Here is a 14,908-nt window from a genome sequence, read left to right on the forward strand (position 1 = left end):
ATGCAGACACCGCACCACATGCACACACCGCACACACACAGACGTCCATACCCACACATGCACCATAGACACCACACACGCCCGCGTCAGCATCTGCGTGCAAACGCCTGGGTCGCAGAGGCAGGGGCAGGGAGGAGGAGGTGTGGAGCCCCCTACCTGCGGCCATGCCAACCAGGACCTACAGCCAGCTGACAGCAGATCACTCAGCAAGGGCCAGGACTTCAGCGCCTGACTGGCTCTGAGGGCTGACCCCTCTGTGATTTCATCTGTCCCTAATAATTTGTGAAAATATAGCACCATGCTGGGTCAGGAAGATTCCCTGGAGAAAGAAATGGCAACCCACTCCAGTATTCCTGCCTGGAGAATCCCCATGGGCTCTCCGCAAAGAGTCGGATCGGCTGAATGACCGAACACTAGAGAAACGAAGAATGTAAACAGATTCTAACTGTGTTTGAAATTCTGACTGTACAGGCATTTTGAAACATCTTCAGTGCACGAGTGGACCAGGGAAAACAAACAACAGAACCCAAAAAAGCAATGTCTCCCAGGCACTGGGGTGCCCGGGTCAGGAGAGGATCTCAAGAAGACAGAGCTGGGGGCCTGTGCCTACCTGGGTTTGGTGCCCTCCTCAGTGGGAAAGCTCTCTCTGAAAGCCCTCAGCAGAAGACACCAGGAGCAGTTCTTGAGAGGCTCTGGCCCGGCGGGTAAAGAAGGGAGCGAGGTACATCTCTGAAGCGTCCTGAGAGAGCGGAGATCTTGTTACACTGTAGCTTACACTTTGTTAAATATGAGGAGAAAGTGCAAGCAATGCCATAGTGATACTAGGAAAAGCAAAGCAAAGGACACAGAAGGAGGAGTGGAGACATGCTCACATAGACCAAGCATCAGAGCACAAGTTTAAAGCAGCTAGCTACCGTAAGAAAGATACGAGAAACGTGAAGAAACAGGACGGTTAAGTTTGGAGGAGGTTTGTGTTAGGTTAAAAAAAAACCGACCAGGACACCAAAACGGTGTCTAACGGCCTTTTTAATGGCGAAGCGCTCCCGGGCGGGGTTCCCGGACCCGAGCGAGTCAGGTCGAGGAAGTCCGCGCCCGGACCGCGTTAGAGGTGGCTTATATACGTTCCTTGCGAGGGATGGTCAGGTTAATGGACGGGGGTTCCGATAGGTCGCCAGGCCGAGCCGTCGCGAGCTGATAGGTCCTTCTACGTGGCTGGGGTGGGGCGGCTTTAGCCGGTGAAGTGTGCTGTCATTGGTCCCCGGGATCTGGGGGGCGCCTTCCGTTAGGGACTTCCCCCGCCGGCGGAAGCGAGAAGGTGCGACCTATATTGGCCCCCGGGTCGGCTTTACAGTTTGCACACCAGTCTGGGCCTGAGAAAGCGGCTGTGGTGATGTTAATACAAGACAAATGGGCTTTATGTCAGAGGCACTGCCAGAAAGAGTTATTTTAAGATGCAAACACATAAACCACCAGGAAAAAGATAGTTTTCTGTGCCAGGATTTTAAACTCTTGTGTCTATTTTAGTCCTTAAATGAAAAGACAAGCCATAGATTGAGAGAGAAACTTTTAACTGACAAAGCGCAGCTATCCTGAATTTTAAAATAATGCCCACGGTTCAACTAAAAACAGCAAACAAGTGCAGGACAGACAGCAGAGGACCTTCCACCTCGCTGGGGAAGAAATCAAGATGAGGGTGCCTCGTGGCACCAGCATGGTCTTTGTGGAGGCTGGGGGCCCTCACCTTCCTACAGCCTATCTGGCCTTCAAACCACTGCCCGGGGTCATTTTCACTGCAGGCCTTCTGGTGGCCCCCTCACCCAGACCTGCCTGTGACCTGCCACTCCTGCCTGGCCTCTTCCCCGCTCTCTCCTCACCCTCTCACTCCAGCTTCCTCCATGCACAATCTGGACGGTTCCTGTCAAGTCTTGGCCCGAGGCCGCCTCGCCCACAAAACCACCACCTGGGTCACGAGACCGCAGCCGACCCGCCTGAGCAGCACCCAGCCCCTCCCCACGCATCACAGAACCTACACAGTACTTTGGCCACTTGTCGGTCCCGGTCCCCTGGACATGTGCACAGGGCCCTCGGCTTCAGCAACCCGACTCTGCGTCTTCTCTTCCCCAGCGCGTCCCCAGCCCCAGCACTGCTGCTGCTGCTGAGTCGCGTCAGTCGCGTCCGACTCTGTGCGACCCCACAGATGGCAGCCCACCAGGCTCCTCTGTCCACAGGGTTCTCTAGGCAAGAATACTGGAGTGGTTTGCCATTTCCTTCTCCACAGTGCCATCCCAGGACCTGGCATTCAGCAGGGACTCAACAAGCAGCTGAGTGAAGAAAGGAGATGCGCATGAAACAGCTGAGTGCCCCCTCACGCCTCAGAGAGACCCAGCGACCTGGAAGCCGGCCTTCAGCAGACCCTGGCGCCACCCAGGTCTCAGACTCCTAGCCTCCGAAATCGGGAGAAAGAAATGCTCGTTGTCTATAAGCCACCCCGCCTCTGGCGTCTTCAATCCACAGCCTGGAATGGGCTCTGCGGATGCTGCGGCAGGGTCCCTTGGGTGCCGAGGAGGACTCCTGAGCAGTGCCTGGTGAGGGGAGTGCCATCAGCACCTCGGGGGGCATCCTCAGTCCCACGGAAGCACACAGAGGGAGCGGGGCGGCTGCTGGACGAGTGGAAGTCTGGAGACAACCCACACGTCCGCTGGTGGCAGGCCGGGTGGTGGGAGAGTCATGCAACGGGTGACGCCCGCCTCCAGGTCTCCCCATGATGAGACTGAAGAATACAGGGAGAGGAGGTGGGTGTGGGGACGGCAGGCTGGGCCGCTGGCCCCCAGGGCCGGGGAGCGGCTGGCTGGGACCCAGCAGGCAGGGGCAGGCTGGCCTGGTCTCCCCAGGAGGGACACGGAGCCACGGAGAAGGGACAGGGTGTGGCCTGTAGGGTGCAGGAAGGGGCCGGGCCGGGATGGGCTGGCACCGGGGCAGCTCCGAGTGCCATACGGGGCGCTGGGCGCTCGTTCGGTTTGGAGGTGCTGTGCAACTGAACGAAGGGAATGAAAACACGGCTCCCTTGGCCCTGGCGGGGGGGTCTCTGCCTGGGCCCAGATGACCTCCTGGCCCTTCCCACACACTGGGCCCCGGGGCCTGGGCAGAGCGGGGCGCGTGACATTGGGCCAGGCGCCTGCTCCTCACAGCGCAGTTCGAGTCTGGGGCGTCCCCCAGCCCTCGGTGCTGGGCAGGAGGCCTGGCAGGGAAGGAGGCGGGCTCCTCCTGCGACCCCAAGCCCACTCTCGTCGCTCTGATCATGGCCCCGAGCCTGGCGGCAAAGGACGGTCTTAGAACGTAAATTAGCCTGCACACACTTTAAAGGAAATAAGGTATTTCATTTGGAAAATTAAGAAGATGTTTCCATTTACAGTAAATACATACAACATATGATTTATTTTACGTCAATATCATAAATTTAATACAAACCACAGTATTGGAAATTGAAAGCTCTTTCTAAAGGCACTGAGGAAATAGTAGGAAAGGTTGCATTATAGTGCATCTGTGTTTAAAAATTCAACAAGTCTGTCCAGATATTAAAAACTTTTTTCATCCAATAGAAACTACAAAAATATAAACGATAAGTTGTGTTTATCTCCTCCTTTCCATCCCATTCTTACATCATCTTTGATTTTAATATTTTTCAGCTATATAGGCAAAAGCTACCAGCAGCAGAAAATATAGGCCTGAAATCGGTGCTGTCCCTGACACTTTAAAGCAGGGACGGCCACATCTGCAGAAATGGCCCCATCTGGCATTCCACGTTCCATCATCACCTTCTGCACAGTTTCTCGGGGTGGGGGGGGCGGGGCAGGGCTGTAGAACGACAAAATGCTGACGGAGGCAGGTTCTGTTGCCACTGTCCCAGCACGCCAGGACCTGGGCCTCCAGCATGACAGCGGCTCTGCAGTGCGAGACTGGAGCGCTGATGTCCAGGTGCTGGACTCTGCGTCAACAAAGTGTGAGTCGCCACACGCCACGCACCTGCTGGGGCTGACCTGGCACACGCAGTCCAGGGAGCGGGTGCGTCCGGACGCTCGGGCCCCATGGCCCTGGGGGCAGACCGCCGCGCCTCCTCACGCCGCAGCTGCCCTTCGCTGGGCTCCAGCTACAGTGTGCAAACACGCAGTGACGCCTCTCCACTCCATCTTTCCGGTCCAGGGTTGCACACGTGCAGGCCGCCGGCTACTGTGCCGAGACAGGAGGGGGTGCCCCTGTGCGGAGGGTGTGCTTGAGGACCCTCGCTTCGCAGAGGGAGCTCCAGAGAGGCTGGCAGTCACTTCTGAGAGATGGCACAGTGCTTCTGTGAGGAGCTGGGCACTTGGCGTGAATAGCAAGGAAGGAGGAAGTTTCTGAAATTCCATGCTGTGTCTTAGGGATGAAATCTGCACGGTGGGCTGGGCTCAGCATGAGAACCAAACAGAGAGGAGTGCTGAGCCGGCGGGGGTGGGAGGCAGGTGGTCCTGACAGGCAGCTGTGCTGCCATCAGAACGGGGAGGGGGAGACTCTGGCAAAGTCGGGGCAGCACGGCACCAACATCACTTTCTGCAAGGGCCCTGCAGGGGGTGGGCAGGGAAGAGAAGGCTGCTGGGGATCCCATGAGGCCATGAACTGACAACGCCCAACCCAGGCTCGTGAACCGTGAACTCCCTGACGTTCAAGCTGGTTTTAGAAAAGGCAGAGGAACCAGAGATCAAATTGCCAACATCCGTTGGATCATGGAAAAAGCAAGAGAGTTCCAGAAAAACATCTATTTCTGCTTTATTGACTATGCCAAAGCCTTTGACTGTGTGGATCACAATAAACTGTGGAAAGAGATGGGAATACCAGACCACCTAACCTGCCTCTTGAGAAATCTATATGCAGGTCAGGAAGCAACAGTTAGAACTGGACTTGGAACAACAGACTGGTTCCAAATAGGAAAAGGAGTACGTCTAGGCTGTATATTGTCACCCTGCTTATTTAACTTATATGCAGAGTACATCATGAGAAACGCTGGGCTGGAAGAAACACAAGCTGGAATCAAGATTGCCGGGAGAAATATCAATAACTTCAGATATGCAGATAACACCACCCTTATGGCAGAAAGTGAAGAGGAGCTAAAAAGCCTCTTGATGAAAGTGAAAGAGGAGACTGAAAACGTTAGCTTAAAGCTCAACATTCAGAAAACGAAGATCATGGCATCTGGTCATGGGAAATAGATGGGGAAACAGTGGAAACAGTGTCAGACTTTATTTTCTTGGGCTCCAAAATCACTGCAGATGGTGACTGCAGCCATGAAATTAAAAGACGCTTACTCCTTGGAAGAAAAGTTATGAGCAACCTAGATAGTATATTCAAAAGCAGAGACATTACTTTGCCAACAAAGGTCCATCTAGTCAAGGCTATGGTTTTTCCTGTGGTCATGTATGGATGTGAGAGTTGGACTGTGAAGAAGGCTGAGCTCCGAAGAATTGATGCTTTTGAACTGTGGTGTTGGAGAAGACTCTTGAGAGTCCCTTGGACTGCAAGGAGATCCAACCAGTCCATTCTGAAGGAGATCAACCCTGGGATTTCTTTGGAAGGAATGATGCTAAAGCTGAAACTCCAGTACTTTGGCCACCACATGAGAAGAGTTGACTCATTGGAAAAGACTCTGATGCTGGGAGAGATTGGGGGCAGGAGAAGAAGGGGACGACCCACGATGAGATGGCTGGATGGCATCATGGACTCGATGGATGTGGGTCTGGGTGAACTCCGGGAGATGGTGATGGACAGGGAGGCCTGGTGTGCTGCGATTCATGGGGTCGCAAAGAGTCGGACACAACTGAGTGACTGAACGGAACTGAACTGAACTGAACCCAGGCTCTGATGGGTAACTTCTGTTACCCCGGGAAGAAACCTTCAACCCGCACCACGCTGCTGGGGAAGCCCTTCCAGGAAGCAGCCGCTGAGGGTTAGGGCACCCCCAGGTGCGCCTGAGTCCAGCAGACCCAGTCCTGCTGGCCCTGTCCTGAGCTCGACAAGGTGAATGAAGCAAACAGCTTCACCCCCAACTCAGGAGCTGAACGCTGACACCCCGAAGCCACAGATGACAGACAGAAAGACCCCTTGCTGAATCGGTGGGACTGCAAGTCCCCGCTGGGGCCCCGGCACGTCCTGAGACTCTTGGGGCCGGGGGTGACTGAGGACAGACGCTCGTGCTGTAAAGAGGAAGGGCCTCCAGCCAGCTTCCTCCTGCCCCGTGGTGGCCCTGTCCCCTGGTGTCACCCCCTGCCCAGACTGCACCTGTGGGGTGAGGTCGCCCGGAAGGTGTGGTGACCTTTGCCCTCAGCCATGAGCTCTCCGTGGTGACTGCGGGTGGCCTCCGCTTTCTGATTTCTTCTTTCGCACCTAAATTCCCTACGTTCAGAATGTGTTCCCTTCACGATTTTTTTCTTTTTTTCTGGCCACACTCTGCGGCTTGTGGAATCTTAGTTCCCTGACCAGGGATCGAACCCACACCCCCTGCAGGCATTTAACCGCAGAACCACAGGGGATGTCCCTGCAATTTTTATAAAATGCTGCCTGTCTGTCTCGTCTCGACTAGTCCTTCTGTGATGATGATCAGAGTCATCTGAAGGCCTGCAGTCAGCAAAGCAGCCTGACACCCGGACCAGATCCTTCCTTCCCCTCGTGCTGTGCTTCTGGGCTCCACCCTGTGCACCAGGTGACGTGATGCAGCGGGCTCAGATGAGCGGGGACCCCCGCTGGAGGCCGCTGCAACCCCAGAGAGACTGCAGCAAGAGCTGCACAAGACCTGGCCGATCCCCGATCCGGGCCGGCCTCAGCCTAGGCCAGTGTTTCGAGCACACACTGTGCGTTGGAGCGGAGGGCGGCCCGGTGCCATCAGCCTCTTCTGGCTGAAGTTCTAGATTCCTCCCAGGCACAAGCATGTGGCCACCTGCCATTCAGTGAGCCTCATTTCCAGTCAGCTGTCTCGGCAGTGGGCCACCAGGGTGCGGCTGTTCCCTGAGGTCTGCTCCCTGCGAGGCGCTGGGGAGATGACCTGGGGTGGGGGTGGGGAGCCGTGCTCTTCAGAGGAGAGCCCTGCCACTCTCGAGCAGCTGACGACCACCCTGCTCTTAGGGCCTTTGTGAACTTGCCACTGCACGCGCCTCCCTTGGGGAAGGCTTGGGCCGGAGAGCTGTCCATGGGGCCCGGCAGCTCTAGGGCAGGAAGGCGCACTGCACGTCCCTGGGGGGCATCCCTGCGGCCGGGGCGCTCTTGGAGAACAGCCCAGGCGGCCCGCCTTGGCCGTGAGCTGCCCACAGGGGTGAGTCCAGGGGCTCGAGCTTGACTGCGGGAGCTGGCACGGGAGCCCGGCAGTTGCAGCCCAGGTTGGGGGGCTGGTGGCTCCGCACACAGAGGCGGGGCGGGGGCGGGGGCTCCCGGCAGGCACAGGACATGGGGTGCAGCGGGCCCAGCCCCCTGCCGGGTCTGGGCGGGGCACCCAGCAGGCCAGGGCCTGGGGGTGGGCTGTACAGGGGCTGCCTGGCGCCTGGCTCCGTCTTCAGGTGCATCTTGGTTGGGAAGGTGGCCAGCTGTCTCTTGGCTGGGTTGCTGGCCCCCAGCCACACCTGGGCTGGGGACACGCAGTAGCCATCCACTGCATCCTCGGACCCCGAGTCACTCTCCATCTTGATGGGCACGTCGAGCGACAATGTGGGGTGACTCGGGGCTCCTGGGGGCATCAGAAGGCCTCGCAGCTTGTCCTCAGCGGGGTAGCCGCCCACCGGGAGATGCTGGACTGCCGGCCGAGGGACCCTGCTGTCCAGGCCCCCCTGGGGGAAGGGGCCGGGGGTGGGGGGCGGTGCTGGGCCCTGGTGCCCGTCCCGCAGGGCTCTGCTGGTCCGGCCGGCGCAGGCCCCAGGGGGCGGCCTGGGCGGGTGTGAGCTGGGTGCGCTCCGGAGGGAGTGGACGGCGCCCTGCGCACCCGGGTAGGGCAGGCAGGTGCCGCGGGCCGGGGCAGCAGGGAATGGGTCGGCCTTGCCGGGCTCCAGCTTCCGCTTGGCGCTGCCGCTGTCCTGACTGTGCCTCCCAGCAGCCCAGTCCAGGTGCTTCACAGGGCCCAGGGGCTCTAGGTGGCAGCTGTACGGGGGCGCATCCCGCGGGAGCCCCCCGAGCTCCTCTCCTTCCCCGGCCCTGCGGGAAGGGACGCCCGTCAGACAGGACAGGCCGCAGGGGCAACCCTGCATCGGGTGGGTGCCACCTGCAGCCCTGGGACCCCAGGCCAGCCCCCTCCCTCCCCGAAGGGCCCCTCCCACAGTCCCCCAGCACCTGGTGGTGGGGCGGGGGGCCTGGGTTGGGAGCGAGGGGAGAGGGTGTCTGAGCGAAGGTGAGGACAGAGGCTGGGGAGCCAGTGTCCCCGGCCAGTCCCCACGCAGCGAGGACGACCTCCAGGGCGAGGAGCGGCTGTGGGTGCCCTCTGTGACCCCCGGCCTACCCAGGGAGGCTGAGGGCTGCGGCCCCGTGACTCAGTCACTTACCCTGCGGTGCCCTCGAGGTCAAGGACGAGGTCAGGGCCTCCCCGGAGGCACAGGCAGGGGCCCCGGGCTGTGAGCCGGCCCCAGCGGCAGGCGTCCTCTGGCGCCCTGAACAAGGAGAGGCCGTTTTCTCCGTTGCTTCTCCCTGTCAGGATTCGGAAAAGCGAGGCTGAGCCGAGCCTGGAGCGGGTAGACACTCACCTTCCGCAAGGTGACCGACCCTGAGAGCCGGCTCTGCCCACCCGCCCCGTGCTCCAGACAGCATCGGGCCCCCACGCGCTTGAAAAGGTGGTCAAGAGAATTGTGAGGAGTACCTGCTGAGTAATTGGGGTTTCCGAGCAATTCTGATTCGCAGAGACGTGAGGCAGCTTTTGCTCTGCAAAGGACACACAAGACCAAAGCAACAAGCAGATTAAAAGTGTGTCGAGGGCAGAAATTACACACGCCGGGCATTGCTGCCACCCAAGAGCGTAAGATACAGCGACTCCCCACATGAAAGTCTGTGGAGACTGGAAAGCCTTCTCTCAGTTGCAGGGCTGCTGGAAATCCCAGTTCACATCACTTTTCCGGCCAGTGAGGCACTGACGGGTTTGCCTCAGAAAGCAGACACGTGTGGCTGCCGGATGGGCGTCGGCACGCTTGCCTTCTTCTGGGTGGTCAGAATGAAGACACTGACCCCTGTGACCTGCGCTAGTTACCTGCAGTGGCTCACAAAGGCACTGCGGGCACTGAGTTAGGGAGACTGGACACTGACTGCCCAGGGCAGCGTGCACACACACACAGGCCTGTGTCTCATACGACTTACAATCACAGACCCTAAGGCAGCTTGCAACTTATCCCACAGATCGTATTCTGCTCATATTTCCAAAGAAAAAGACGAGGCTCTGAAGTGTTAAGCAACTTGCCTGAAGCTGCCCCCACAGCAGGTGCAGGAGTGGGATTCAAACCCTGGCCACCTGGCCGCACAGCCAGAGCTTCCTGCCCTGCAGCGGCCCTGACTCTGCATCTCGTGGGTGTCTCGACAGGGCAGAGGTGGAGATGGAGACAGAGGAGACTCAGAGACAGGCCCCGAGGCACAGCAGAGACGGGGCAGAGGAGGAGAGCACACAGGACCCGTGAACATTCAGGAGCGAGGCTCTTCACAAAGGCCCCTTTCAGAAAGAATCGCAAAGGCCCCGAACGGGGTCCATTGAGCACGATGCTCCATCCAGAGCCAGCCTCCTGGGCCTCAAACTCCCCGGGTTCACTCCTCACGGTCTGTGAGCTCAGAGGGGAGTGGACGGGAGGAGGTGTTCCAGGAAGGAGTTCAGCTCAGGGCAGAATTCGGCTCCAGAAAACCCAGAAGGCGACAGAAGCTTCTTTGCCAAAATGTTGGAGGGCTCTTCCTCTCTTCCAGTTTCTTTCTTTATTTTTAAAATTTTCACAGTGTTGGCTTCTGTCACACAACACTGTGAATCGGCCATAATTATACATCTATCCCCTCCGCTCCCCCCCCCCCCCCCGCCCCGAACCTAGAGCTTGCTGCACAGTGAAGCGAGTCAGACCGAGGAAAACAAATATCATATATTAGCGCATATATGGGGAATCTAGTGAAATGGTACTGAGGGACCTATCGGCAGGGCAGGCGTGGAGACGCAGACGCGGTGAATGGGCTTCTGGACACCGTGGGGGAGGGAGGGCGCCCGCGTCCACATACATGCACCGCCCCGTGTGGAACCCGGAGCGACGAGGAGCTGCCATGTTAACACAGGGCGCCCGGCCTGGCACTCTGACAACCTCCCTGAGTTTTAACGATGTTTACAACGTGTGTCTAGTATTCGCTCCACAGTCCCCCTCTGTACAGCATCCTAGCCTCACCGTGAAGACCCTCGCCAGCCCTCCCAGGGACGTCCAGGCGTCCACGCCACCCGGGGCAGCGGCAGGAGGTCCAGGAGTCCACAACCGCAGCGGAGTCTGGCCCACCTGCGCTTCCCCGCGTGGCCGCCAGGGGACAGCACGCCTCCTGGAGAAGCGATCAGGCAGTTCAGCTCCGTTCAGTCGCTCAGTCCTGTCCGACAGACTCTTTGCAACCCCATGGACTGCAGCACCCCAGGCCTCCGTGTCCATCACCAACTCCCGGAGCTTGCACAAACTCATGTCCATCGAGTTGGTGATGCCATCCAACTATCTCATTCTGTCGTCCCCTTCTCCTCCTGCCTTCAGTCTTTCCCAGCATCAGGGTCTTTTCAAATGAGTCAGTTCTTCACATCAGGTGGCCAAAGTATTGGAGCTTCAGCTTCAGCATCTTTAGAATGGACTGGTTGGATCTCCTTGCAGTCCAAGGGACTCTCAAGAGTCTTCTCCAACACCACAGTTCAAAAGCATCAATTCTTCAGCGCTCAGCTTTCTTTATGGTCCAACTTCACATCCATACATGACCACTGGAAAAACCATAACTTTGACTAGCAGACCTTTGTCTGCAAAGTAATGTCTCTGCTTTTTAACATGCTGTCTAGGTTGGCCATAGCTTTTCTTCCAAAAAGCAAGCATCTTTTAATTTCATGGCTATAGTCACCATCTTCAGTGATTTTGGAGCCCCAAGAAATAAAACTTTCTCACTGTTTTGCTTCGCTGGGGGCTCAGCTGGTAAGGAATCTGCCTGCAATGCAGGAGACCCTGGTTCAATTCCTGGGTCGGGCAGGTCCACTGGAGAAGGGCTCCCATCCCAGGACTCTTGGGCTTCCCTGGGGGCTCAGCTGGCAAAGCGTCCACTTGCAGTGTGGGAGACCTGGGTTCGATCCCTGGGTTGGGAAGACCCCCTGGAGAAGGGAAAGGCTACCCACTCCAGTATTCCGGCCTGGAGGATTCCATGGACTGTATCATCCGTGTGGTCACAAAGAGTTGAACACGACAGCGACTTTCACTGTCCCTGTTTCCACTGTTTCCCCATCTATCTGCCGTGAAGTGATGGGACCGGATGCCATGATCTTAGCTTTCTGAATGCTGAGTTTTAAGCCAGCTTTTCCACTCTCCTCTTTCACGTTCATCAGGAGGCTCCTTATTTCCTCTTCACTTTCTGCCATAAGGGTGGTGTCATCTGCATATCTGAGGTTACTGATACGTCTCCCAGCAATGTTGATTCCAGCTTGTGCTTCATCCAGCCTGGCGTTTCGCATGACGTACTCTGCACGTATGTTAAGTAAGCAGGATGACAAAATACAGCCTTGACGTCCTCCTTCCCGATTTGGAACCAGTCTGTTGTTCCATATCTGGTTCTAACTGTTACTTCTTGACTTGGGTACAGATTTCTCAAAAGGCAGGTCAGGTGGTCTGGTATTCCCAACTCTTGAAGAATTTTCCAGTTTGTTGTGATCCACACAGTCAAAGGCTTTGGCGTAGTCAATAAAGCAGAAGCAGATGTTTTTCTGGAACTCTCTTGCTTTTTAGATGACCAACAGATATCGACAGTTTGATCTCTGGTTCCTCTGCCTTTTAAAATCCAGCTTGAACATCGGTTCAAGAACATCGGTTCTTGGTTCACATACTGCTGAAGCCTGGCTTGGAGGATTTTGAGCGTTAGTTTGCTATGGAGAAGCGATGGAGGGAGGATTTTCCCTCCCTCTGATCACAGGGTTGGGAATCTGAGAGTGCAGCATATGGGCACCATCGCCAGCCCAGAGTGTGAGCACGCAGAGGACTCTGAGAGGCAGACGCAGGTGGGGAGTGCTCAGGTCTGGGGTGTGGGCAGGGCCGTCCCGCCCCCAAGACACACCCAGGTGTAATGTAGCCTCTGCTTTGTTGCACCTCATGTTTCAGTTGCTTCATCAGTTATTTTTACAGCTTTTTCCCAGGAGTATCCTGTTTTTCCTTTCTCCTATTTTACATTTTCTACCTAAAAAAATAAGCATATATATATTTTAAATGCTCCAGAACACTGCTGCCTTAGGGTGTGGGCCCGTGGGACCTGGAGGCTGTGAAGAGGTGCCTGTGCCTGAAGGCAGGGCTCCCCCAGATCCCCACGAACCCCAGGCAGGAACGGGAGGTTTCCCGGGCCCGTGAACTGAGGTCCAAGGGGAACCTGAGTACCAAGGAGCGACAGGGAAGCGGGCTGGGGGCTCAGCCTCCTGAGAGTCTGTCCCTGGGCAGGGCACGGCGGGGATACTGGGGAAGAAGACAGACGGACTCAGACCCGGCCCTCCGAGGGCCTCCCCGCCAGCAGCAGACACAGAGCAGACGCACAGAAGCCCGTCTGCCCCAGAGCCCGACCCCACACAGACCCACCCGCTCCAGACAGTGCGGCTGGGAGTCGCCTAGAAAACCCAACTTTCCGAAAGCGAGAGCGTTAGTCACTCAGTCATGTCCAGCTCTGCGACCCCATGGACTGCAGCCCACCAGGCTCTTCTGTCCATGGGGTTCTCCAGGCAGGAATACTGGAGGGGGTGGCCGTTCCCTCCTCCAGGGGATCTTCCCGACCCAGGGATTGGGCGCAGGGAAATGGCAACCCACTCCAGTACTCTTGCCTGGAGAATCCCATGGAGGGAGGAGCCTGGTAGGCTACAGTCCATGGGGTCGCAAAGAGTCGGACACGACTGGGCGACTTCACTTCACTTCACTTCTCCTGCTTTGCAGACGGATTCTTCACCCTCTGAGCCGGAAGGCCAGGACACCTGTGGAGTCCCCGTCCCCAGCATGTGCCCCTGTGAGCCTGGAGTCGAGGGGGACAAACGGAGGCTGCAGCCTCGCCCCCACGCCCATGGGGACCGGGGCCCCGGCACTGCCTCCGAGGCTCTGAGTGGAGGGCTGGGGGATGACGAGAGGCAGGTAGACGTGTTCGCTGCCACGGTTGACGAACACTAGTCACGGGCTTTCTTTTTTCTAATAGCTGCTTCTCCCATAATGTAGCAGCTTTAAAAACAGCAAACTTTTTTAGTCCTATTCCCTGCTGGAAATGAAGCGAGAGCAGACAGGAAATGCACGTGCGCAGACACGCGTGCGGCCCGGCGGTCACGGGACGGGTTTGGCGCCGGGCCTCTACTCACTTCACGTCGGTTGAGGCCGGGACGTCCGCCCTGTGCTTCGCCCTCAGGTACACGGTCTTCATCCTCACCTCCACGCCGGGGGGCAGGGCCAGAGGGGCCGCCACGCAGAACAGGGCCAGCCGTGGGGGCAGGGCCGCGCCCGAGGGTGCCCGCCTGTTCTGTCCGAAGAGGAACTTCAGTCGTCCTTGAAACTGCATCGTCTGCCGTTTCAAAGACAGAAACGAAGGCACAATCACAGGGTAGATTAGCCAGGCTAACTGGTCAACAGCCAAAGGCCTCGGAACTCACATTCCCAGGACGGACACCAGCACGTCTTCCATGCCGGCCCCTGGGGACAGGCGCTCCCCACTGCTTTTGAATCTTTCGGGGTTTCCCTGCAACTTTCTCTAAACGTCCAGCGTGTTCCCATGTGTGCACTCGTGGGTGGGAGTCCTCATTCAGGTGGGTGAACATCCCTGGACTCGGCCGGAGTCACCAGGCAGCCCCCTGGGGGGCCGTGCTGGAGCCAATCACCTCTAAGTACTGGCCCCATGACCCTCCATTCCCCAAGCGCCACCCACTCATGGCAATACAACTCAGGGGCAACCGGGCTTTCCTGATCTAGGCACGAGTTCAGTTAGTCAGCTCAGCCGCTCAGTCCCGTCCGACTCTGTGAGCCATGGACTGCAGCACACCACGGTTCCCTGTCCACTGTCTCCGGACTTTGCTCAAACTCCTGTCCACTGAGTCAGTGATGCCACCAAGCCATCTCATCCTCTGTTGTCCTCTTCTCTTCCTGCCTCCAATCCTTCCCAACATCAAGGTCTTCTCCAGTGAGTTAGCTCTTTGCATCAGGTGGCCAAAGTATTGAAGCTTCAGCTTCAGCATGAGTCCTTCCAATGAATATTCAGGCTTGATTACCTTTAGGGTTGACTGGTTTGATCTCCGAGCAGTCCAAGGGACTCTCAAGAGTCTTTTCCAACACCACAGTTCAAAAGCATCAATTCTTCAGTGCTCAGCTTTCTTTACAGTCCATCTCTCACATCCATACATGACTACTGGAAAAACCATAGCTTTGACTAGATGCACCTTTGTTGGCAAAGTAATGTTTCTGCTTTTTAACATGCTGTCTAGGTTGGTCATAGCTTTTATTCCACGGAGCAAGTGTCTTTTAATTTCATGGCTGCAGTCACCATCTGCAGTGATTTTGGAGCCCAGAAAAATAAAGTCTGTCACTGTTTCCACGGATTCCCCATCTATTTGCCATGAAGTGATGGGACCAGATGCCATGATCTCCATTTTTTGAATGTTGACTTTTAAGTCAGCTTTTTCACTCTCCTCTTTCACTTGCATCAAGAGGCTCTTCAG

The 14,908-nt window shown here is 57.0% G+C and overlaps 1 protein-coding gene across 1 annotated transcript in view; it reads right to left on the bottom strand.

Moving 5' to 3' along the window:
- Positions 1–3,421: 3,421 nt before the first annotated feature.
- Positions 3,422–14,908, bottom strand: part of AHRR (aryl hydrocarbon receptor repressor) — an 86,167-nt gene continuing 74,680 nt past the window's right edge. The window contains exons 8-11 of the mRNA XM_069555804.1: positions 13,562–13,761; positions 8,858–8,919; positions 8,547–8,688; positions 3,422–8,202 (exon numbers count right to left, since the gene is read on the bottom strand). Coding sequence (XP_069411905.1) covers positions 7,227–8,202; positions 8,547–8,688; positions 8,858–8,919; positions 13,562–13,761 — 1,380 coding nt within the window. The 3' untranslated portion in view covers positions 3,422–7,226. The remainder of the gene's footprint in view (positions 8,203–8,546; positions 8,689–8,857; positions 8,920–13,561; positions 13,762–14,908) is intronic.

This window comes from Ovis canadensis, chromosome 16, assembly GCF_042477335.2.
Source record: "Ovis canadensis isolate MfBH-ARS-UI-01 breed Bighorn chromosome 16, ARS-UI_OviCan_v2, whole genome shotgun sequence".
Classification (NCBI taxonomy): domain Eukaryota; kingdom Metazoa; phylum Chordata; class Mammalia; order Artiodactyla; family Bovidae; genus Ovis; species Ovis canadensis.